Source organism: Podarcis pityusensis (assembly GCF_964106645.2).
Source record: "Podarcis pityusensis genome assembly, chromosome: 1".
In the NCBI taxonomy this organism is placed as follows: domain Eukaryota; kingdom Metazoa; phylum Chordata; class Lepidosauria; order Squamata; family Lacertidae; genus Podarcis; species Podarcis pityusensis.
In genome coordinates this window covers 99,324,860-99,349,665 of record NC_138028.1, presented here as the reverse complement: position 1 = coordinate 99,349,665, position 24,806 = coordinate 99,324,860, and the positions used below count along the sequence as shown (strand labels likewise).

At 40.7% G+C, this 24,806-nt stretch overlaps 1 protein-coding gene and 1 long non-coding RNA gene across 2 annotated transcripts in view; one reads left to right on the top strand and one right to left on the bottom strand.

Moving 5' to 3' along the window:
* The window catches only part of LOC308477018 (von Willebrand factor D and EGF domain-containing protein-like), a 209,713-nt gene extending 197,555 nt beyond the window's left edge, over positions 1-12,158 (top strand). Inside the window, exons 29-30 of the mRNA XM_081005140.1 lie at positions 3,691-3,788; positions 9,679-12,158. Coding sequence (XP_080861266.1) covers positions 3,691-3,788; positions 9,679-9,693 — 113 coding nt within the window. The 3' untranslated portion in view covers positions 9,694-12,158. The remainder of the gene's footprint in view (positions 1-3,690; positions 3,789-9,678) is intronic.
* Positions 307-24,806, bottom strand: part of LOC308479480 — a 116,062-nt gene continuing 91,562 nt past the window's right edge. Inside the window, exons 3-5 of the long non-coding RNA XR_013987701.1 lie at positions 4,961-5,026; positions 3,674-3,775; positions 307-735 (exon numbers count right to left, since the gene is read on the bottom strand). This is a non-coding gene — a long non-coding RNA (uncharacterized lncRNA). The remainder of the gene's footprint in view (positions 736-3,673; positions 3,776-4,960; positions 5,027-24,806) is intronic.

Genomic DNA, 24,806 nt, shown 5'->3' with positions numbered 1-24,806 from the left:
AGTGACATCAGGGGAGAGATTACAGTTATATTTGCATCAACAGGCTCCCCCGACTGGTGGTTAACCCTTGTTACACTCACCCCTCCCTGAGGGGGTGGAGTCAAGCTCTGCTGTTTATCCAGTGCCTAAGCCAATACCTCTCACATGCTGTAATCAATAAAGTTGTGGCCTTTTCTAGCCCATTAACCTAATATACTGTGTCCTTGTGTCTTTCTTATCCCCAAGCGCGGAGGGGGGGGGCGGGTCCTTGAATCACAAACTGTTGGAGCTGAGAGGATGTTGAAAAGCAGTTTGTGATAGGGCACTAGGTTCAGCTGTCCAAGCAAGAAAGTAATGAAAGCTCCTACAGGGGCTAAAGCAATTCTTTGGATTCCAGACAATGATCATCGCAAGATAAGTAGTGATAGCTAGCAGAATAGGATGGATATATGGATAAGGATAATGCCATCTTGGCTAAGCAACTTGCAAGGTTGTGTAAGATTTTCCTCTGCCCTGCTCATTTGGATGAGAACTGCAAATACGCCTCAGTTCCGCACACCAGTGGCTTGTGCAGTTGTTCCCTGGAAGGCTATCTCTGGTTCATGACACATTCTGGTAATGACCTTGAATTCCACTTTTCCTATTCAGTGGCACACAATGGTAGAAGTTGGTCACCTTTCAGCAGCAGCGGTTGGTTCTGGTGGTACAGGTAGGGTATCTTTGCTCACCTGCCTTCTGAGGTATCACTGCCAATTCCTGAAAGGGAGGGGGAGGAGGCATGGGGAATATAGCTCAAATTTAGTGCCCATTTCCACGTTATTTGCTTCCAGAAAAAAATGCACCTGCAAATAACATAGAAATTAGTGCTAAACTTGCACTGTATTTCCAAACATGGTTTTTACATTGTGTGAAAACTCAACTATCATGTGGAAATTAACAGCTGAAAAAGGTTGGGGAAAGGGAATAAACTGGTGTGTGAATACAGAGCCAGTATCAAATCTATAACTTTATTGTACCACACAATTTAAGAGAGAGAGAGAGAGACAGTATTTTGCTAGTGACTTCTGGTATCTTTGCCACACAGACAGGCAATTCAAATAACATTGTATCAAAACAACATTGGCTATAATCAGTATAAGTTCGCTGCTAGGAAAGATTTTGTTGTTTAAAAAGAAATTACAGAAATTTCAGCTCCTGAGATCTAATTAAAATAATAACATGACATGTGTGTTCTTGGACTAGTGCCTTATGAATTGGCTGTTCTCTTTTTTCTCTGCCAAAACAATGTCATAGGAGCACACACTGCTAATTAGGAGAGGAGAAAACTGGCTTGAAATCAGCAGTCCTGTTGCCTTAACTTTTATGAAGGCGGGAAACATAGCTGGGTTTTAGCGGAATACCACTCAAACAGAAGCAGGGGTCAGTCACACAAGTGATATGATGCATAACTTTAATGAACTGATATATCTTTTAGATTAATAAAATAGCTTGCCAACATTAGAAAATAAATTATATGTCCAGACAAGCTTGAAATGGTGAACTATATTACTTATAAACACTTCATAATCCTGTTTATTTATTTTTACAAAGTGGTGATATTTTGAAAGGTTATTTATCACATTAGACTAGATGAACTAAAGCAAACTCATTTCATCCTGTATAGAAGGTGGATTGTATGCTGCAGTGCTCTTTCCTAATCATCTGTCTATAGAATTCAGGGGATTATGCAGATAGTTTACAGATTTGTGCCAGGGGTGTAACCCAATCTAATCCATATTTGCTTGTGATCTTCTATCCAAACATGGCCCATCAGCCATTGATTGTCATTTTCTTCTTGACAGAAGGGGGAGTCTTCAATCTAGGTGGGTGTGATGCAGTAATACTTGAGAGGTCATTCTAGGATTTTGGGCCTTCCTGCCTCATTGCTCTAATGCAGGCATGTCCAACTCCCAAGAGAATGTGATCTACTCCCACTATAAAAAAAACTGGCAGTGATCTACCCATTAGATTAACCAAAGTTGTTGAGGTTTTTTTTTGGGGGGGGGAGCCAATGTAAGGGACAAGCATGCTGAAAGGAACTAAATACAGCATGTTTAGCTCTGCTCCAAAGGTTCTGCTGTTCCTTCTGTCCCCAACATTGTTGTTTGCCCAGGGCTCTATATTGCCCAGGGAACTTCTCTGCCTAGAAAAGTCTCTTTGGTGCAGGCATTGTGCTGCAGACATGGCAACAAGGTGGGTGGGAGGGGCAGTGGAAGTTTGAAGGCAGGACTGAATGCATGACCCTGCATCCCTCTTCACTGTGCTGTGTCATCTATATGTGGTTATGATTTAGGAAAATGGAAGAGATTAAGCATTAGCCAATGTATAATGAGTGGGGCACTCCTTTGTTCATCTCAACAGAAGGTGATTGCACACCTTGTTAGACCTTGCAGGTTAACATTTACAAGCAAAACATTGAGCCAATGCGATTGTGAAGGACCTTGACATGGAGGTGAGCTGGTGCTTTCTGGCAACATGGCAGGTCAATGAGGCACAGTGTTTAAGTCAGAAGAACCAAGGTGTTTCAGAGTCCCATTGAAAAAGTTCTGGAGTTAAGCACAGAATGAAGTGCTTAATTTCCACTGATACTACTAATGGAATTTAGGTGAGCCCAGTTTTTCAAGGATCACAGCTGCTGTAGTTGCAGGGGCACGGTTCAGATTTACAATATGGGGCCATTGTCATCATCTGCATAATCTATATTAATGGGTTTTGAAATTCCTCTTCCATTGTAAGGTAATGTATTATAAACAGAAGTCGTTGTTAGTTCTTCAAGGTAGGTTATCTTAAAGTGTCCGTGTTATTTTGTTGGAACTGAAAATATCACTCTGGGCCCATTCACCAATGGAACTCAAACCCCATACTTACGTATTTATTAAAGAGGAGAAATTAGAGTCTTCTGACTTTCTCTGTTAGTTCAAGATAATAAGCAAGGACAATGAGAAGCAAGCATGTAATGGCTTTGGAATGAAGAGCTCCCATTCACAGAAGTTATTGTTCTCTCTCCTTAATAAAAAGTTATTATAGGAGCAGAATCATTAGTCACTCAGACCTTGCTGCACAGTTGGCTAACTCATGCAGAGAACTGCTCGTGCAAGTAATCCACTCACGTGAACAGTGCAATGTTAGAAGAGCCAATTGTAATGAGATTGCCCCTTCTTTTCAGTGAATGGTATGCTCATGTCATCAGAACAAGGGACTTGTTCTTAGAGGGGTTCAGTTTTTTATCCTTACAATGCCCACTCAAACAGACCACTCTAAAGAGTTATGTACAGATTTAGTATGTTAATAGGTTTTTGGAGCTTCTTCACAAAACTCCTCCAGCCCATGGCAGCTGTTGTTCTTGGATCAGGCTGCCTGACTCTGGGCTGGTGATATGAAAACCAACATCACTGGATGAACACAGCATGGATTGGCGGCTTTTACCATCCAGTTCCAACTGCCTGAAATTTGAAAGGTGCAATCAAGCCCCCAAATCTGATCCACACTGAGTTAGCATGTGGATGACTTCCGAGGGTTGAAAGAACTGTGAAATGGGGGGTGGAGGGCGGGAACCACTTCGAATCTGATGCAACTGAAGGAAATATGATGCAAAATCTGATGTAACTGAATAGTTTAATATAATTGCTGTTGTTTAAATAGAAATGATACTTACAAGTTGTTTTGTTGCAGCTGTTTGCGAGCCGAAATGCCAGTTTGGAGGGAGATGTGTCAAGCCAAATGTTTGTGCCTGTAGAAGTGGGCATGGTGGTTCAAACTGTGGAAAGAAGGTACAGTAGTACTTCTGTAATGTTGATCCCCTATTCATAACATGGGGAAAGAACTATTGCAGAATGAACAAAACATTTTGGATGGTATCCAGCATTGTAGTTCCATTAGCATGAGGATTTATGTGTGTGCAATGGCACACACACCTCAGCCTCCACAGATCTCCTGTGAAGGATGTGGGAAAACCCTGGAACAGATTTAGGGTGTGCACAGGGAGGGGAGGGGGGCATTCCACTGTTCATCCAGAAGTCTTTGCACTAGCAGAACTACTTCCCTGGATACTACCCTTCATGTTTCCCTACATGTTTTTTCTTCTTAATATTTTTTATTTTAACCAGTCAGGCTTTGTGTGCCTCTTTCAATAACATGAAATCTCCTGAATCAAGCTTGACTATACGTTCAGCATCAGGGCAGAGAATCATAGTGTTTTCTACTATGTTTGGATAATGTAGTACGATACACTATGACAGCCTTTTCACATTCAATATTCTGGAACTGAAGTCACATCTTTAAACTCAGAATTACAGTTATTGATGCATTTCATTGACAGTGACATTCTCCCAGGAAAATAAAACTTCTATATTGACATTGGCATGCAGCAGATGCAGATAAGATGAAGCAAGACTCATTGTAATTTTCAGACTGCACAAAAACTATTTAAACTGGTCAACTGTAGCCAGCGGGGAAAATATACCTTGCATTTTCTGAAGTGCTCTATTTTATATCCTATTTTGACACCCTAGATTTCAGTGAGATAAACTGAAGCGATTGATTGTCTGTGCGTGTTTAAATTCAAAAGTTTTTATATATAGTTTTTTTCATGGTACAGTGAGAACTGACCTTTCTGTTATATCAAAACCAAAATTATCAGGTTTGTTTTCGAAACCATTGCTATGATTGCAAATGTGCAGTATGAGATCTGTCAGTTCACAAATGAAGTGGAACTGTGCTGTACTTTGTATAAAATATCAAATCAAATGCTGAGCATCCATTTTTCCTATCAGTGAACCATTGCACAGTAAATAGAATTTGGAGAAGCTTTAGCAGAAGCTTTAGAATATGAGAAATGCCATGCTACTGGGTCACTGCAGTGGTCACTAGCTCAGTTTATCTTGTCATCAACAGAAGTCAGTTCCAGAAAGAAGATTACAGCCCATTCCTAAGCACAGTTTACTTTGAACAAAGTCCAGCTGAATTTCAGTGAGATTATCTTCCTCGTAAGCATGTTCAGGATTGGCATCTAAAACGAAAAGTAAAAATAACAGCAGGTATTATAATCCACCTAAATCCTAATATTAATGCTAGCTTCTGACCACTTGGGATTTAGCAGTTTGTCACATACACAAAAACTCTGTGTTCAATGCCCTGATCAGGCATTTTATTCCCAAATTCATCCAGCGTGAGAGGGGGCATTGGTGAAGCCACACTTTCAACATGGCTGTCTACAAGGAGGGCCTTTTTGCTTACAAATGTATGTGTGAAAGCTTCCATCTGACCTGGAACCCTTGTATGTAACTATAATGTTCAAAGGCTTCCTCCCTGCAGACATTCACACTGTATCTGTAGATGCTAGAGTCTGGGGCTAATTGGTATAACACCAGTTCCCAGTTCATGTGTTGGATAAATTTGTGAGGAAACAAAATTCAGCACCTTGGTCATGCACTTTTGAGACAAGGAGCAAGTAGGTAACATATATCTTTGAATTGTTCAACACTTTCTAAATCCAGCTGCAATTAGATGCAATTTATATTCACCTTCGCATAGAAAGTACATTGAACTTGATGATTTCTCAGTAAACATGCTTAAGATCATGCTCCTAAAATGCTCTTTGAAAGCAATGGGACTTAACTGATCAGCAACTTGTTCTTTGCTTTGATGACATTTAGTCATAACTAATTTTAGCTGTATTGGAGCCATTGTTTATACTGATCTTTCAATAATAGAATACTATTAGGTTCAAGAAAGACTACACAAATAGAGGTCTGTCTTTATGTTGTGTTATATTTTTCTTATAAGTCTCAGAAAAAAAATCTAGATGTGATAGGAGAAGCAAGCAAGTTCTCTTTAAAGCAAGATTTTGACTGAGCTTCCCTGGAATTCTCCCTGGCTTCTGAAAAGCTTGATTTTTTGAAACACCCCTTCAACCTGGGTCAGAAAGCAGAGCCAAAAGTCTAGACATGGGTGGGGAACCTGTGACCCTTCATCAGTTGTTGTTGGACTACAACTCCTAAAACCATCAGCCACTGGCCAGCCAACCACATTTCTCATCTAATTTATCTCCTTTATGTACCAACCCTACCTAGTCAGCATCCTCTCAGAGCTTGATTTTAGTACTTCATTGTTTACTTTACTTTTCTTTTCTTTTCTCTTTCTCTCTCCTTCTCTTGATATCTTTTAGCATGGTCCCTTACAAGTTGAGTGTGAGGAATTTCATATTACTGAAGTCCCCACAGCCAAGCCTTGTAATCAGGTTAGGGATGTGCCTGGCAGTGGAACAGAAGAGCCCATGGAAAACACCAAGACTCTTCCCAACTCTCTCCCACTACCAAATGGCAGGGATAAATCAATAATCACAGCCTGCCTTCATCTAGGCCTTTCCTTCCAGACTGTAAACACAGCATGACAGTGGAGTGCCTGACAATAGTGCAATCATGAGCTCTTGTCTCCTCTCTTAGCCTCCTTCCCTAAGGGGGAGAGTATTTAAATGACATGGGACTACGCGGTCTTGGTGCACACCCTGGGATGGTGGAGAGCCTAGCATGAGATTCAGCATGACACCATCTTAGTAGAGTATGTCAATTATCTCAATCCTCATAATGCCTATCCACCACCAAAGGCAAGGTTTCTTTGTTTTTGTAGAGGAGAATGTGACCCTAAGAATATCTGTTTCCCTTCCCTCAATGAAGAGAGACTCACCGAGAATTTGGCTTGATTCAATTGCTTCATGTCATTAAGGAGGTAGAAAATGTGAAGCCTGACAGAGTAGAAAATATTTCATATACAACTGGTATATTCCTGCTTGTTGCTAATTGATGGCATGGAACAATTTCATATTCAGTTTGAGGGGGATATTTCCAGAAGCCTATCTGTGATAGATAGTTAAGGAGTCATGGAGTTGTCCTAGCCTTCTGCTTTTGTTCAGTTTAAGTTGGTTGAAGTTAGTGCTGCTGCATTGGTATTGTTCATTCCTTTGCAGCTTTTGGATTGAATGGGGTACAGGTGTTCAACTCCTTCAATCTGGATTAGAAAAGCAGAGAGCCCCCACAATGGGAAATAGCCAATCTAGAGTTTTGGCCCTGACCTCTGTCCCAAGAGGGAGGAAATTTCCCCAAGGATTTATAATGGCCTCCAGAAAGCAGGGCTGAATGGGAATTTGCGGCAAGAAATGTTCTTTTTACACTGAATTGGCTGAAGGACAAGGGCATGTGTAATTGCATCTTGGCACCTAAGTGAATCCCTGTCCCTCTTCTCATTTTAGCCTAGAAAGGGAAAAGTAATCACTGGATAGACAGGTTAGAAGATTGACTTCCTTCACCTGAAACAAACCTCTGGTTTCATTGTCCAGTTAGTAGCACTAAAACATACACACACACAAACACAGTGTTTAGGTCTCTGCCAAATACTGGCTAATAAACTACAGGAGACAGGGATGATGAAAAAAATTAGTTCACATTTTAATGAGAAGCTACCTAATTTGCACTCCCCAAAATTATATGTATGAACTGGAATGCAACTATTCTTCAATGTTTTCACTTATCTGAAAATTGCAATGCAGTTCTCTAACTGAATAATGTATTTAGGAAAAGTGTGCATAAAAATGTATATATTAGTAAATATAAGACAAAAATCCAGTATGGCTTTTGAAATGTGTGCATTAGAGAAATGCACACTAATATGATGATGGTGTGTCAAACTGAGCCAAAGGCTAGAAAAATGAGAAGCTGAGAAATACCAAAATGGACATCTTCATCCATCCTAGAGAAAGAAGGATGGCTTGCTTCAGTTATTCATTTGTTAGGGCAGAAGTGTCATTTTTATTTTTAACATTTTATGTAAGTTTCATTTTTTTCACTCAGGAAAGAAGGGGGGGTTCTATAAAACTCTTATTTCTTTGCTTTCCTTTGCCCCCCCCCTTCACATATTTCCATTTGACGAGATATAATCAATTGAATTACATATTACAGACATGACAATGTGTGGCAGTGGTACTAGGATATATGTTGGAGGATAAAGAATTTGTAATAGTATGCCAAACTGCAATAAGACAGTCCTTGCAAGATTCTGATAATTTAGCAATTTTGAGGTAAACATGAAGACAAATGCCCTTGCTAGCTTCTAAAAATCAAAACTGATAGACAGAAAGACTTGCTCATGAAAGAAGAAGAAAACGCTAACAAGCTAAGAACATAGCTGTTTTGTGGGTAATAATACTGCTTTTGCAATCATTAGCAAAAAGTCAGATGGAATACAGAAATTTAATCAAACACAACTGATTTATGCAGTGTTTGTACCTGGAAGCTTTCTTGAAATTTGCAGCACTTTGCAGCTGAAGGTAGACATTCTACAAAGCCATGCATGAGCTTTTATGTTCTCTCACATTCTTCTCTAGAAAATGTATTGGGCCAAATCCAATGTAAGAGTTGCACTGGCGGCAGCAAGTCCAGTTTACTCACTAGGTGGCCTTTGGCAAGCCTGTCTCCCTCCCTCCCTCTCCCTCTCCACATCAGCTCCTCCCATCTGCAATATAAAGGATAATAATATTGACTTATCCCACCTGGGGCTGGGGAACCTCTGTGCCCTCCCCGAGTTTTAGTTGGGCACCGACTCCCATTAGTCCCCATTCCATCATGGGACAGGATGATGGAATTGCAGTTAGACAACTTCCGGTGAATATCCCTGCTTTACAGAATTATTGTAAGAATTATAACTAGAAAATGTATGTGTAGCATGTTGAATGCTTGAAAACCACATACAAACATTAAGTGATCTTTATATTAAATATTTAATATGAATATTTAATATTCTTTATATTAAATCACAGGAAAACATTCTGCACCATCAAATATTATATATCCAGGTTTGATACCAAAATACTACACTTTATAGTATCAAATATGGAGTATATGTATGTCATGTCAGATGCAGAGAGATCCAGCAGTCCTCTTCTCTTAGAGATGAATAATCCTCCGACTCTTTTGTCCTGCACATTTAGTGGATTTCTAGGTCTCTTGTAGTCCTGCAAGACAAAAGCTCTTTCTGTCACCTAATATCATGTTTGGGGGACTGAGAAGATTTACTTCCACCCTTAAACTAAGATACTTTTTACTGACAAACCTCCACAGCGTAGAAATGGGCTGAGCACATTCAAACTCATATAGGCAAGGTGTCAACAGTCTCACTGTGTCATATGGAAAATAGCAAATTGGTTTTGTAGACACTCCTGCTTTAGAGGAAAGAAATTTAATTCCAGCTTCAGAACTGTCAACCCCACTGCAAATAACAGAGTCAAAGCCAAACCATTTCAGCAATATAGTTATTTTCCTCTGTTGGAATGATGGAGGAGAAATCAGCCGTTGCTACATGATACCCTCGTGGGCGCGTGTTTTGGAAGCAGATCTGTCACATTGTTCCACAATAAAGACAGCCACTCCAGGTGAAATTATTGGACAATTATAACACTTGTTAGTTGCCTGCTTGGATCAAATTTTGAAATGTGGAGTAGTTGCAGTGTGGTCATAATTAAAGAGAAAAAAGGGGGGTTAAGAAAAAACCAGACAGAAGCCATGCCATTACTACATTAGAATATTTCATACTTGTTTTGTGACAATGTGGGTGTAGGCCTGTTTGTCACCTAATCCCTTCAGTAGCTGAATCCTCATTTCTGTTTCACAGCTCCCCATAGGATGAAGAAAACAGCAGAAGGACAATGAAGACATTCATTTTGATGCCGAAATGCTAAGACTCCCTCCTTTCTTTTAGAGTTGGCAGACAATGCACTATAGAAACATAGCTAAATGTCTCCCTCCTGCCTCCACTCATGGCAAGCATTAAGTCATGTTGAGAAATTACTGATTCCAGAACATACTCGAACAGCTTTAGCTAGTTGCCTGTGTCACATTAGGTGACACTATTCTCAATCTCAATATATATATATATTGCAGCATAGTGCCAATACCTCAGTTACTCACTGACTGCAAGTGCCTATTTCAACTGTGACTTGCAGAGTGTTTTAGAAAGGCTGTCGCTTTCTGCTAACTTTGGGTTCTATAGAGAAGCCAACATTGAGGATGTTGGGGTGTACCCTAATCCATTTTTCTTGTTCTTCTTGTTTGCTCTGGCCTGCATTGCACACCTCCTGAATTCCAGTTTTACCTGTAAAATTTCTACAATTAACTCCAGAACAAGAGCACGCACCAATTCTCTTCAGTTTTACAAAAGAAAGCAGGTGAGATTGAAGTGAGTAGGAGACACACATGTAGGCCCCATCTCCAGTATCCCCACAAACACCAGTGGGGAGGGATGGGGAAGAAATTCAAATCACTTTGCATTTAAAACCGACTCCACCAAATTCACATTTTCCAAACCAATATGGGACCTGAAGCACAGGTACCCTTAAAATTCACACTTATCTGAACTTTGCAATGCAGTTCTCCTACCAAACAATGTTTACAAAAATGCATATTTTAGGAGAAAGTGTGCAAAAAGTGAAGCTTTTCGTGAAAATAACATACAAAAATGCATTATATCGGGAAATTGCTTGCTAAAAAAATATGTACATTAAGTCAAAACTGCATATGGAAAGGTGTTTATTAGGAGAACTTTGCACTAAAATGCTGATGAATTCTCACAGAGAATTTTTGGTAAGGAAATCACAGATGGCTGTGCAGAACTGAATTTAAGATTTGACAAATGAGAAACTGAGATAATCAAAACTGACAGACTCTTCCATTCCCACCAGTAAGGAATGTGGCTGGAATCCTCTCTGCAATTAAATTCTCTAAACTATCAGGGTTCCTGGATGATGGGAGCAGTCTAACCACATTTAACTGAATTTAACTGCAGACCACGGTTAAAAGGAAAGGGGTTGGGACTGTATAGTTTCCATTGCTCCCTGCAGAGTTTGAGTCCTCACACACTCTTAAGAATGCTTGAATATGGCTGCAGTTTATCTCTGCTCAGTTCCATCAGTTGCTTTCCCACACATAAAACATAAATTATCAATATGCAGGTGTGCAATGATAAAACACTACCAAAGAAGAGCAGTCTTTATTTGAGCATATGTATGCTTGCAACTCCCCCCCCCCCCCGCACTGTTTTACTGAGGCACAGGGATTGGTATGTTTGTGGCTCCATTCAGGCATTTGCCTGAACCCACTCAGGCTTAAACCAAGGATGGTGATGGGATGTACCTGCTATTGCAGGAGGTTTGTAAGCACATTCCACTAAATGCCAAATACATTATGATCTAAAGAAAGACCTGCATGCCTTGGGACATTGGAGTGAGTGGAGCCTGTGTGTACAGATTAAACCCATGTGAATTCAGGCAAACATCTAAACAGGACTTATGTGTATCTTTAACACACTAGAACAAGCACATCAGCCTTGCTTTTTTTGCTGTGTTTTATCAATGGCACACATGCACAGTAGCAATACCAAGGGAGAAAACATATATGAAGGAACTGAAAGCAGGGGCAAACTAAGTTCAGCGTGGACTCAATATAAATATAAAAAAACTCTTATTTAAAAACTAAAAAGAACCCCCACATTGTCTTGGACTGTTGACTTTCTTGCTTGGCATGGCATGGGTGCAGTGCTGGCCTGGTGGACCAATCTCCCCTCTCTTCCTCCCTGCACTCTTCTGTGGGCTCTCCTAATCCCCTGAGTCAATTTTGAGAGGCACAGTGGGGGGGGGGGGGAGTTGCGCTAGCAGAAGTCCTTGCATGGGCTTACACTAATGGGACCCATTAGTTGAATCCAGCCAATGTGTTTTGGGGCAGTCACAAATAGAACCATAATGTGTGAACAATGCTTTTCATGAGTAACCTCACAACAGCAGCTTCTATGGATGCAGCAGTGTGCTGTTTAATCACAAGTGATCTATGGAACTGATGCCAAGATGCTGTGGCATTTTTGTGATAGGCTGGGTTGCTTCACACCAGCTGAGCAGACATTCCAACAGTGCTTTGGATCAGAAGATACAGAATCTTTGCAGAAAATGCATGAGAATGTGTCCTTTTAATGCTAAGAAATTTATAATCATTAATGCAGATTATTTTCTACTTAAAGTGTTTCAGTTCCTGTAGCTGTTAAGTATATTTCTTTGCATATTGCCACCTGCCTTTTCAATATGAGAACAATGTTTGTTTTGTACTACTTTTGCAAAGACTAAAATGTTTTATGTAATTGTACTCTTTTCTTTGAATAAAATTATTTTTGTCCCTCAACTTGCCACCCCTCCCCAGTTCTTTCTTTGTTCTCTTCTATTTTCATGAATTCTTGTCATCTCTACAAAATTGTGCAGAGGGAAATATGAAACACAAAGAAACTCATGGCACCAGCATATTAGAGAATGTTATTCTAGATAAATCTGTGATGTGCACATAGAAATACAATTGTTATTCTAGCCTCACTGACCTCCCATCCATGCTACATGAAGAGAGGACCTTTTACCGAAGGAGAATTACACTTCTGTGGGTTGTCCAAAACTGGGAGATGGTGAGTTTGGAACTGAGTTTGAAACTTCAATTCAACGCTTCCAGGAAGGCACTAGAGCAGAAGGTTGGCAACAGATGAGTGTTGCAAGATTAAATTGATGGTAGCAATTATGTCTTTCTTCAACTACAGGGAGAATCAATAAAAAAAGAAGCTATATTACCTTGCTTCCATTATGCCCATGATGGGCAGTGTTGATGAATAGGAAGTCCTTGCCAAGCTTGGATTTGGGACCTAAAGTAGATTTCATTCCCACAGTACATCTCACTAGTTAAGTTAATGTGCCTCATTGTTTGTATTTTAATATAGCAAAATTTAATCTCTGCTGGAGATGGGCTGGACAGAGAGAGATCATAAAGGAAGGATGGGAGAGACTGCCAAGGAACAGGCCAAACGTTGACTTCCAAACTTATAGAAGCTTGTAATGTACTGATGGCACTGCACAAATTTGCCTTATCGTATTGCTCTTGGGAAGCTGTAGTTCACGCCACCACCTTTGGCAGAGAAAAAACTTGGAAAGTCAAGCACACATTCACCTCTGCCAATAAAACACAAGGTTAAAGCAGGTTTTAGATCTTGATGAGGGATGGTAACTCCCCAAAGTGACTGGTAGAAGCAGTTAAGAGAAATCACCCAAACAGACAAAAGATACCAGCAGAATGCTGCAAGGTCCGATGGTCTGGTTACATAGCTCAGAGCAACCACTGAGCTATGTGTGAGTAGCATCAAAAAAACTTCAGTGTATGTGTCCACTGTGCAGAATCTGTGTTGCTTATGTACAGTGGTACCTCGGGTTACAGACTCTTCAGGTTACAGAATCCGCTAACCCAGAAATAGTACCTCGGGTTAAGAACTTTGCTTCAGGATGAGAACAGAAATCGCGCAGCAGTGGTGCAGCGGCAGCGGGAGGCCCCATTAGCTAAGGTGGTCCTTCAGGCTAAGAACAGTTTCAGGTTAAGAACGGACCTCCAGAACAAATTAAGTTCTTAACCCAAGGTACCACTTAACCCAAGGTACCACAGCCTGACTGTGCATATCGGTACACTTCCCTTTCTTCTTTAAGTAGAATATTACTATACTTCACTGTTCTTATCATATATCCTCACAACAACATTCTGTGGCAGTTGGAAATAACTACAGCTATGCCAATGTTTTCACCGAAAGCTTCAGAGGGGATGCTGTTCTGCAGTTGGGATACCACCACAGAAAATGCCTTATTGCATGCTATGCCACCAGTCTGTGCCTTGAGACCCCAGGTTCTGCTTCTCTTCTGTATAATAAAACCAGGGGGGGGGGCTGATTTCCAGGAGAGAGGCAGCAGAGAAGACAAGATATTCTTTTCCCACCTACTGCTTTCTTTCCAGAATAGCCCTTGCCTCAAGCTGGTTTTGTAAGCTGCGATCCCGTACCTGTACCCTGGACAGAAACATGGGTTTGGGGTTCCAGTAGGGAACAGGGAGGCATGGGAGAAAAGTCGTTGGAAGGGGAAGGACTTGGTACCCTTTCCTATTACTGCCACTTCTCCCTTTAAAATAATTCCCCCTTCACTATGTTTCAGAGGGAAAGCAGATTTGAAGACATAAACTAGTGCTGGGATTTTCTTTTCTGTGCCAGGATTTCAAAGCTGAACATACGTAACCAAAGATTGTTGCTGGATTAAAAAAAAACCAGCTTCACAGCTCTACAAATCTAAGAAAGGACATATCTAGGCATATAGACTACATCTCAGTGTTGAGACTGTCAGCAGTGACATATCTTTTGTACACTTATCATTATATTCCTCCTGCAGATGCCCTTTTGCTGTGAAAACCTCCTGCCCTCTTCTCCATTTGCTTATCATTTTCACCTCAGGTCTATTATATCCAGATTAGGCAGTAAGCAATTCTTTTAGCCTTTGGAGCTGTAAATAAGTGATACCTATGCTGAAAATATTTTATTTTACATCTCAGCAATACTTTACAGCAATTCCCAAAATAACGCAACAATATATAATATGCCTTAGTTTTCTGATTTAGCCGTGTGAAAACGCTGAATTATTATTATCAGCTGGTGCCATTTTAATCTTGGTGACGAATGCATCTAACTATCTTCATTGCTTATTCTATGTTGCCCATATATTCAAAAGTCTGATGGTCCAACTATGTACAAACCTCTTTCTTCTTTAGATATAATAATGCTATGTTTTACTGTCCTTCTCATATACCCTCACAAAAGCCAAATGCAGTTGATCTTTACCCTCAATGAACTTCATGACAGAGTAAGATTTTCAATGAGCATAGCTAGCTATAGTTTATTTTTCTTTAAAACCCACACAAAAATGTGTACAAGGATACCAGCTTTCCCTCAACTAATGTTTTATTTAAAACACCACATGTATATATTTGGAAGCCAATGCAAACCACACTACTATGAATATAAATTAACTCCTGAGACAGTGAGAACAGAGTAAATCATCAAGTAAAGAAGGAAATAGCGACAAAAGCATTGCATGGAGGTGTTAATAGAACATCTTGACTCCATGGCAAGAGAACAAAAAGGGAACTAGGTGTGGCACAACTGCAACAAAATCAGCCATGGTCACTTGCCTTGTAGTACCTGAAAACAAAAAGAGAGAGAGGGAGAAAGGAAGAGACTGTCCTTGTTCTTCTCACCTTTGATATCATATATTCCAGAAGGTAAAGAACCAAACTATCCAAGAGAGTTTCTGAGAAATGCATAAAAGCCAACATCGGGGAGGGAAACAACTTCCATATTTCACATGAAAGTCATAAGAATGCAACCAAGCGAATGGAAATTTACATTAGAATAAATCATTGTTCATAATTGCCATGTAATTGAAGCCTTTCACAAATTCAGAATGTGCAATACAAAGGACATGTCCTCCCTGGAGAAAGAGCTAGGAATTCAAATCAAGCATCTGGATGTTGCAAAACTAAATGAACAATGCAACAAGGAAATGATCTATGGACACACTTGGAAAAGAAATCTCCCTTCTTATCTGCATTGAAAAGTATAACCTGGGAAGCAACAGTCCAGTCCAGAGAACTAATCTTGCTCTAACACCTGCAGTGGTAAGAAGGTTAATCCAGTCATCATGGCCATTCAGTATTTGGCTTCCTGCTTAAAATCTACTCCACTGGGTCCACTGAAAACTAAGCTGCAGGATAATATAATGAAAAGATAATCAATTTGGGCTTAATTCAAACACGAGACCTACCAAACAGCTTCTGCCTCTTTGCCAGTTCCCCACCTGAATTTGCCAGGAAATTCGCTTATCTCAGAGCCAAACTAATGGATGTTTCTTTACTGAGGGCAGCTCAGCTCTGTTTAGCACAAAAGAAGTAAACATCAGGGAAATGGTTGGTGGACTATTGCTTCCAAATGGACTACCACTCCCATTATCCTTGATCACCATGTTGGTAGCTGTCATTTACTGCTTTCTCCACAGCTAGTTTTATAACCTCCATGTCTTCTCTTACTTTCCTTTTCTCTCAAACTAAAAAGGCCCAGATGTTGTAGTACTTCTTTATTTGGTCTACCCCTTTGATCATTTTGATTGCCATTTTCTGAACCTCTTTCGCTTCTATAAGACACTTTCTCAGATGAGGTGACCATAACTGTACCTGGTATTCTAAGTGCAGTACAAAAAAATCAAGGCAGTCAAGTTTGCTGATGACCCCAAATTTCTCCAACTATGCACATTTTTGCATGCAAGTTTCCCTAATATAACATTTTTGCAAAGCAATTCTCACTGATATACCATATTTTGTAAGTTCCTTTCACTAATATATGCATTTCTAGACACACTTTACCCTAGTAGATTCATTTTTGTGCATATTACTTGGCTGGATGCTGCAAAATTCAGAGTAGTGTGAATTTATGAAGGGTGGCTGTGTTTCAGTTGCACATTGTTTTGGAAAGTATGAATTAGGTAGATTCACCTTTCAATGTCAACTGAATTGAATTTCTTCCCCGTTCCTAGGAGTCAGAAACCTTTATCAATATACTGCAAATCAAAGATCATTAGATCATAATCTACCTTCCGCCAATCCTTGGCTTACACTAACTGACAAGCAGTTCATTGGCACAGCACATGTTCTATGTGGCATTCTATCCTTGGCATCTATTACTATTACTAATTTATTTTATTTATAGCCTGTCTGTTTTCCAGAACCAGAGGTCAAGGCAGCTCACAAAAATTGAAACAAACACGAACAAAACACAGAAAACTAAAAAACAGATAAAATATCATTGTTACAAATTAATTAAGCTACAATAGAATTAAAATGATATAAAAACAGATATATTAAAATACGGGTAGTAAAAACAACACAGCACTGTTAAAATCCCTTTCCTTAAATGCAGGAATAAAACAAAAGCTTGCAGGAATAAAACAGTCTTCACCTGCTGGTGATAGGATCCTGGAGTCTTCCCTACCCCTATTTAGAACTGCCAAGTATTCAATGCCAGGTAGAGCATGTGATCTACCAATGATCTATGACCCTTGCCTACAAAAAAAGTACAGTCTCCCTTTCCCCTCACAAGAAGCAGTGGCAGAGGAAGCCGCTCGGGTGCCTGGGTCGGCACACCCAGGGGCGGGACAAGCCACGGTGGGGGTGGGGCAAGCCACCCATAGGGGTGGAGCGCACTGCGGGGCCTCTGGAGTCTGCCTGCCTCCTCCCACTCAGCTGCCCTACAGCTGAGGGGGAGTTAGCGGGCGGACCGTTTGGAGCAGAGCGGAGCCTGCGGAAGCCCAAGCCACCACGTCGCTCCCAGGAGAGATGCGTGGCTCGGGCGCGCTGCAGCCAGGCCTCATGGTGAGTGCCACCCGGCAATTTGTCACCCCCCTCAGTGGTGACACCCGGGGCGGCCCGCCCCCACCGCACCCTCCTTCCTCCGCCCCTGGCAAGAAGAGTCCTACCAGAGGCTCGAACCCACAGCTGCACAAAGACCACATCATTCTCTCATCAGCTGAGAAGGCAACTAACCTTATTTCAGTATAGGCTGGTATTTCAGAAGAGTCCTGGCTTTACCTCCCTCTGAATTGCTTTCTATTCGACATTTCTTTACCCAGCCAAGAAAAGAAACAATAACTATGAAATAATTAAGCTGCTGTTGCTACCATTTGAAGAGGAAGAAAGATTGTTATTGCTGTCACTACTTCAGCTGAAATATAAATACTTGAGAGGCATATGGATACCATAATGATGAGAGCTATTGATAAGTGGATACGGCTTTTTTGAAAACTGTGGCTATGAATTGAGAAGGCCTGTGGCACAGGATGATTAGTTACCCAGATAAACGCAGCATATGTTAAAGGATATGTTTTTGTTGGTTGTAAAGTAAGACAAAATGTCTGTATTTAAACAAGTAAAAAGCAGAGATAGCGGCTGGTACCATATATCTTACATACAACAGATAGAAAGAAAGAAAAACATTTCAATGATTTTTCTTTCTGGAAAAAGAACTGGTGGAGGGGGAGTGACTGGTAGGCAAGCAGAGAAAAATAAGCTAAAGGGGGGGAGATTCCCAAGGCCAGCTGCCATCACATTGGCAACCCACTTTATCAACATCATTGTGTGGTGGTGGTAGTGGTGATGATGTATCTGATCTATGAAAGCATATGCCATGAATAAATTTCTGTTAGTGTTTAAGGTGCCACAAGATTGTTGATTGTTATTCCTGGAAGGGACCAACATATCTGGATGATAATACTAGTTGTAGCAGTAGTAGTAGTAGTAAGAATAATAATAATAATGTTTTCAATAATAATAATAAGCACACACATAAGACGTCTTGCATAAAATCAACACAGTGCAAAGTAAGCTTAAAATGTAAAATAAAATTAACCCAAAAATGCTGATTAATTTTCATAAGGCCCCTTTTTCTTTCTTTTTTTTTAAAAAAACCCACAAGCTGATGTGGAAATGTGGAGAACTGAAAAATATTGGAAAAATAAGAAACTGAAATTCACAATTTTGTCTGTCCTGACTCGACATCTCACCTAAGGAGCCATTAACTTCCTTGCTTCCCCCAACACTGACCTCTTGATTAACCCATCAAGGACAAGAGAAGACATTCTGGTTGGGGAGTCCTTGCACAGAGCCGCAGTCACAGCACAACATGAGCAAATTATATTATATATATAATATTCTATATATATATTATAATTATATAGGGATAATTCATCAAAGGAGGCCTCCCTGATTTTACAGTAGTTGATACAATGATTGTTATGTTGGCCATCCAAGCAAGGCAAGACCTGCCAGGGTGTGGGATGAAGCAACTTGCCTCAGGTAGCACCATGGGGAAGATAGATGACAGTAGGGATTGGTGTCTAAAGACTAAACGTTTGCCCTATGGGAAGGAGGCACGGGCTCTGCTTCAGGCAAAATGTATTGGGCCAGCATTGCACTCAGATGGCAGTTCTAACTGCAGCTGTATGGAGAACATAACACTAACCCGTTTCAGCTGCTCCTTCCCAGCAGTGATTCACATGATGGCACTTTTTCAGTCACTGTGGTCACACAAGTCTCCACCAGGAAGAACTGTTAGTGTAGCCAGATAAAGGCCAGCTCAAACATTTCCTCCTCCATGTTGCTGGAGTCACTCCATGTGGAGAAACTTTCAACCATCTGGATGGCTGTTTGTCACCAGACAATAGTTATAGATGAAAATGTTTAAATTTGCTGAATTGAAGCCCAAGAAAAATAACACTGTATCTAATCCACATAATATTCTGTCCTGGAACATTCACATCTCCTGTTCCTTCCACTCCTGAAGTATATAACATGTTTCCCTCGTACTAGCAACATACTGATATATGTAATTTAATTCCTTTAAATTTTCTTATTGCCTCAAAAACGCCTTTAAATCTGAAGACAGCTCAAGAGTGTTCCTTTCCAAAGGAGAACAACAGCACATGAAGGTCTCCCTGGAAGCACTCTCATTACACAGAGAGGAGTGACCACTGGGGTTAATGCTGTGATTCATTCAGCCAAGCGCTAAAGAACCGAGATTAACTAGTGCTGGCGCTTACAATGCAAGAAACAATATGAGTGGCACAAGCATTCTGTGGGCTGAATCGAGTGTTTGACACAAAAGGACTGACAAAGATTTCTTCTCAGAGAGAGATAATTAGGGGGCATTCAACAAGCACATGTTTGCCTTTATGTGCGCATAAAGAAGTGTATATTTCTATGGGTTGTTATTGCAGTTTTTAAGCATTTCATTCTGGAGAAGTATCTGCACTGAAGTCAGCATGGGAGCTACTGACTTGAATACTGCCGCTGAAGTCATCATGAGAGCCTTTTAGCCCATCCTAGCACTCAAGTTGAGGGTAGGCCAGCAAAATAGAAAATTTATATAAAATGTTTCTGTGGCATGGGGGTGGTGGAGAGGGAAGAGAGCTCTAGAAGCTCATTTGTCAGTTGAGTCTATAATGTGTAATTCTGTTTATTTTTATTGATAACAAGATTTCTCCTCTGCCTTTCTAGTGCTTACAAACTGCTCAGTGTGACTTGCGATGATCGAAACAAACTATAAAGTACGATATCCCAAAAATATGATCTAATAAAAGCAGAGACAGGTGCAGCAGATAAAACAGAGGGAAACAATTAAAAAAAATATCTTCTAACCTGCACGGAAAGTTTTTTGCCGTATGATGAGGAGGCAACTCAGCCTCACAGGTGAAAGGATCCCCCACTTTAGAGGCAGACACAGAGAAGGGCCTGTCTCTCAGCTGAGCCACCACCATAATCAGGACATAGAGAAGGGGCTCTCCACCAGATCTTAGGGCATAGGCAGGCTGCTATGGGAGAAGGGTATCTTAAAGATTGGGCTTTAAAAGTCGTCACCAACACTTTGTAATTTTCAGGAAGATCTATGGCCCTTAACATTAATACATTACAGTGGTACCTCGGGTTACAAACACCTCGGGTTACAAACACTTCGGGTTACAGACTCCGCTAACCCGGAAGTAGTACGTCGGGTTAAGAACTTTACCTCAGGATGAGAATAGAAATCGTGCGGCGGCAGCGGGAAGCCCCATTAGCTAAAGTGGTACCTCCGGTTAAGAATGGTTTTAGATTAAGAACAGACCTCTGGAACGAATTAAGTTCGTAACCAGAGGTACCACTGTATTTAAATTTTCTATAAAGCAACAATGTCTGTACATGAATATTAGTATAAAATACATTGTGATAAATTTGGGAAGACTGGTTTTTTGAAATAAATAAATGGTGACATATGGAAAGAGATTCCGCACATTGGCTACTTCTTTATATAGTGTATAAAATACTTTTTTGGATACATCTGGATAAACCAGTTATTTTTTTACTTATTTTTTTGTATGGACAGGGATTCTTTACATTGCATATTTCCTTTTAGTACACTACCACCAAGTACAAAATGCCTTCGGATACATTTGAGCAGCCTGAAATATTTCATTATTTGGACTGAACAGGGATTCCACAAATGGTACACTTTATATGTCTGCAGAGTCCAGCACTTTCAAATATCGCAGGGACACAAGTTAAGGAAAATTGTCTAACAGCATAGTCTCATTAAGGCACTTTGCTATTTCATTTGGCAGCAGAACATAATTTTCCAAGGAAATGGCTTCTGGTTACTCAACTCTGCAGGAGATCAAAGAAATGGCCTGAAATCTTGCAAGGAACATTAAAGGAAAGGATGATGAGACTCTCTATCTACACTACTGTGGCATCATTCTCAAGACAAGCAATCTATTAAATGTGGAGGCTAGTGTAAATCAGAAGGATTTTGCTGGACATTTAAAGCTCTGCCATTAAAGAGATTCTGAGCATCTTGTGAATATGTTGTATATCATCACATACTCCTATCAAAGCTATTCTCACCACTTGCCAGCAAACATGGCTTATGGCAAGATGGCTGATTCACCACATAGGCAATAGGTATAAGCTGGTAAGCGATACCAACATTAGCAAGAATCAGTCAAAACTTATAGATTAACTGTCTCAGTAGCTTCGTATAAATATTAAAAAGTACATTACTAGCACTGATCATGGCTGAATGAGTACACAAGCAGAATAGTTCAAATACTTCTTATCGCTGAAGGTGAATTACCAGCACAGCTAAGGGCTTTTTTATGGTAACACTGGGCTTGGATGTACAGTCATAACTCGGGTTACAGACGCTTCAGGTTGCGTTTTTTCGGGTTACGGACCTGCCGAAACACGGAAGTACCTGAACAGGTTACTTCCGGGTTTCAGCGGTCGCGCATGCACAGAAGTGCCAAATCACAGCCTGCGCATGCGCAGACATGCCACTGTGGGTTGCAAATGCTGCGGGTTGTGAATGTGCATCCAGCACGGATCACGTTTGCAACCCGAGCGTCCACTGTATGTGTAAACCAGCTCTGTGTTCCTTCCATGCAAATTATACTAAGTAGTAAATGGTAGAATGTAGCTATGGTGCTATTTAATCTTTAAAAAACCATCTAGGAATTTCCCTATAATATTTTTATAACCCTGTAGAAAGTACACCCATGGTGACCGAAACTGCTTCATATTGTTCTTCTCCTTCTTTCATCCTAGGTATAGTCAATTGTTTCTCCCTCTTTCTCTACCTCAAACACAACTCACTGGTTTTCATGGCAGAAGCCTTCATTCACATTTTCTTATAAGCATTTCTTTTGGCAAGCTCAATCAAGTGGAGCCAAGATAAATAACTAGTCTTCTGGAACCTAGAGTGATTTGGGCCACAACATTTACCACCAGAATAGTCTGCTCCTAAGAACCTATTCTGCGAAGAAGAAGAAGAAGAAGAAGAAGAAGAAGAAGAAGAAGAAGAAGAAGAAGAGAAGGAGGAGGGGGGAGGAGGAGGAGGAGTTTGGACTTGATATCCTGCTTTTCATTCCTCTTAAGGAGTCTCAAAGCAGCTAACAATCTCCTTTCCCTTCCTCCCCCACAACAAACACTCTGTGAGGTCAGTGAGGCTGAGAGACTTCAGAGACGTGTGACTGGCTCAAGGTCACCCAGCAGCTGCATGTGGAGGAGCGTGGACGCGAACCCAGTTCACCAGATTATGAGTCCACCGCTCTCAACCACTACACCACACTGCCTCATAAATTTCTGACAGAAGATGCAGGTGTCCACCACATGCCACTCTTTAAGTCGAATAAGGCAGTGGGAATAAGTCGAATAAGTGTCGGGGGGGTGGGAGTTTGCTGCTACAAACCATGCAGTACTTTAGATGTCCCCACTGCACCATAGGAACCAAGCCAGTGCCAACAAAGCACTGAAAATGCAAAATATAAATGCACAAACTTCTCTTATCCTCTGATACCCCAAAGATTGGGTTCTGCCCCTGCCCAGAGCAAAATTTGGAACCTTCTAGAGTGAGGCAAATGGGTGAGAGATTAAAACCCCTCTCACCCAGGTGAGAGATTAAAACCCAACCTTCAAGGCACATGCTCCGAAGGGCAAGCACCCATCTTCTTGCCAAGTTATTTCTTGGCCACTGCAAACGGTGGCATCATTTGAACTGCTCCCGTTCCTTTGTGGAAAGACTGAGTTGGGCCTTTACCCTCTCTCTTACATTTATACATCCCTCCTCTTATTTTCTTAAGACTTCTCTTTCTTTAATTTTGCATTTCATCTTACTGCAGTGAACTCAATGCCTTTTGAACCCTACCTGCAACTTAAAAAAGGAATCCATTAGTTTTCAGCTGGATTTAGAGATCATATTCAATCTTGAATGCTTTGAAAGTATGTTGCTACAACAAGTGTGGCATTTCAATTAGCTAGGATGCTAGACACATTTCAAAATAAAGCATCAGTTTTATAACTGCTAGTGCCAATTGCCAGAAGCAAAGAGAATCCCAAACAGTAGGTTATTCTACTATGTTTGAAATGACAACTTGTACATTTGTATTTAAGCAAGTAACATATGGTAAAAATGTTACCTTGACAGAATTTGAAACATCACACCTGGTTGAATTTTAACATATTTGGAATTTACTACTATATGTGAATACATATGTTTCATACCAATTGCGTTACTAATATTGGCACTTTATAAAATAAAAAAAGCCCTAGATACAGAGACCAACTTCACTAGTGGTTTAATTTCCCTCAGTCATACAGAGTGGCAATGTCACAATTTGTGAGATACACCAAGCCAAATGTAGCCATCTAAGCTCTGCATAATGGGCCAGTTTTTACTGACCCAGGTAGGCAGCAAAAGCAGGGCATTCATGGAGCCCTGTTCAGCCATATGACCATATACATTCAGCATGATCTGTTGGAAGTTGTGGAGGCCTACTCAAGTTCTTACATCTGGTAATATGTCACTGCCAGTTATATCACTTGTTCAATTTTTTTCCAGTTCTCCAACCTGGGAAAGCACTTTGTTCCTTACCACAGATTGCTGTTCTGAGCCATTTAGGTTCTCTCTGGACATACAATTGCAGGGAATGGAAATAATGTACAGGGTAGAGTCCCATAATTCAATGGGGAAATGCAGCTGCTGTCATTTAGTTGTGGATGCACAGAAGAGGCAGTAAAATCAAGTGCAGTGATTTCTGAGAGAAGTATATATTGTAAAAGAAGAATACTGACATATTCATATTTCATAACTTACTTCCCATCCCACTGTGTATTGTATAAGTCAGCCCACTGAAGTATATATTTCCTAAGATGGCTGTTAACATTTAGTAAACATGAATTCCAGCTGCAAGAAATGCACTACCTTCATCTCAGAGAGAGATGGGATATTTTCTAGTGATCTTTCTGGATGACATGAAGCACCTGCCATATTACAGCTGTAGCTTAATGTGGAGTGTTTGTGTGTCACTACCCTCTGGTGGCTGATTCAGAGTCCTGAAACTGAAGGAACTTAACACAGGACCAAACTAGATGTCATGGTATCAGATCTGTCTCTTTTAATGGGTGTCTCCTCTCCACTGTATAAAAAACATGGCATTGAAGGTAGGACAATTCAGTGATGCAGAAGCTGCTTTGAATGCAAAAGATCTCAGGTTCAATCCCTTGGATCTCCAGGTAGACCTAGGGATGTAGGTAGTGTAGACAATACAAAACAAGATAGACCCAGTACCAGACCCAGTACCAGGCATCTTTCTCTTGTTATGATTTCCAGTGTGGTGTGGTGGTTAACAGTGGTAGACTCATAATCTAGTGAACTGGCTTCGTGTCTCCACTCCTCCACATGCAGCTGCTGGGTGACCTTGGGCTAGTCACACTTCTCTGAAGTCTCTCAGCCTTACTCACCTCACAGAGTGTTTGTTGGGGAGGAAGGGAAAGGAGAAT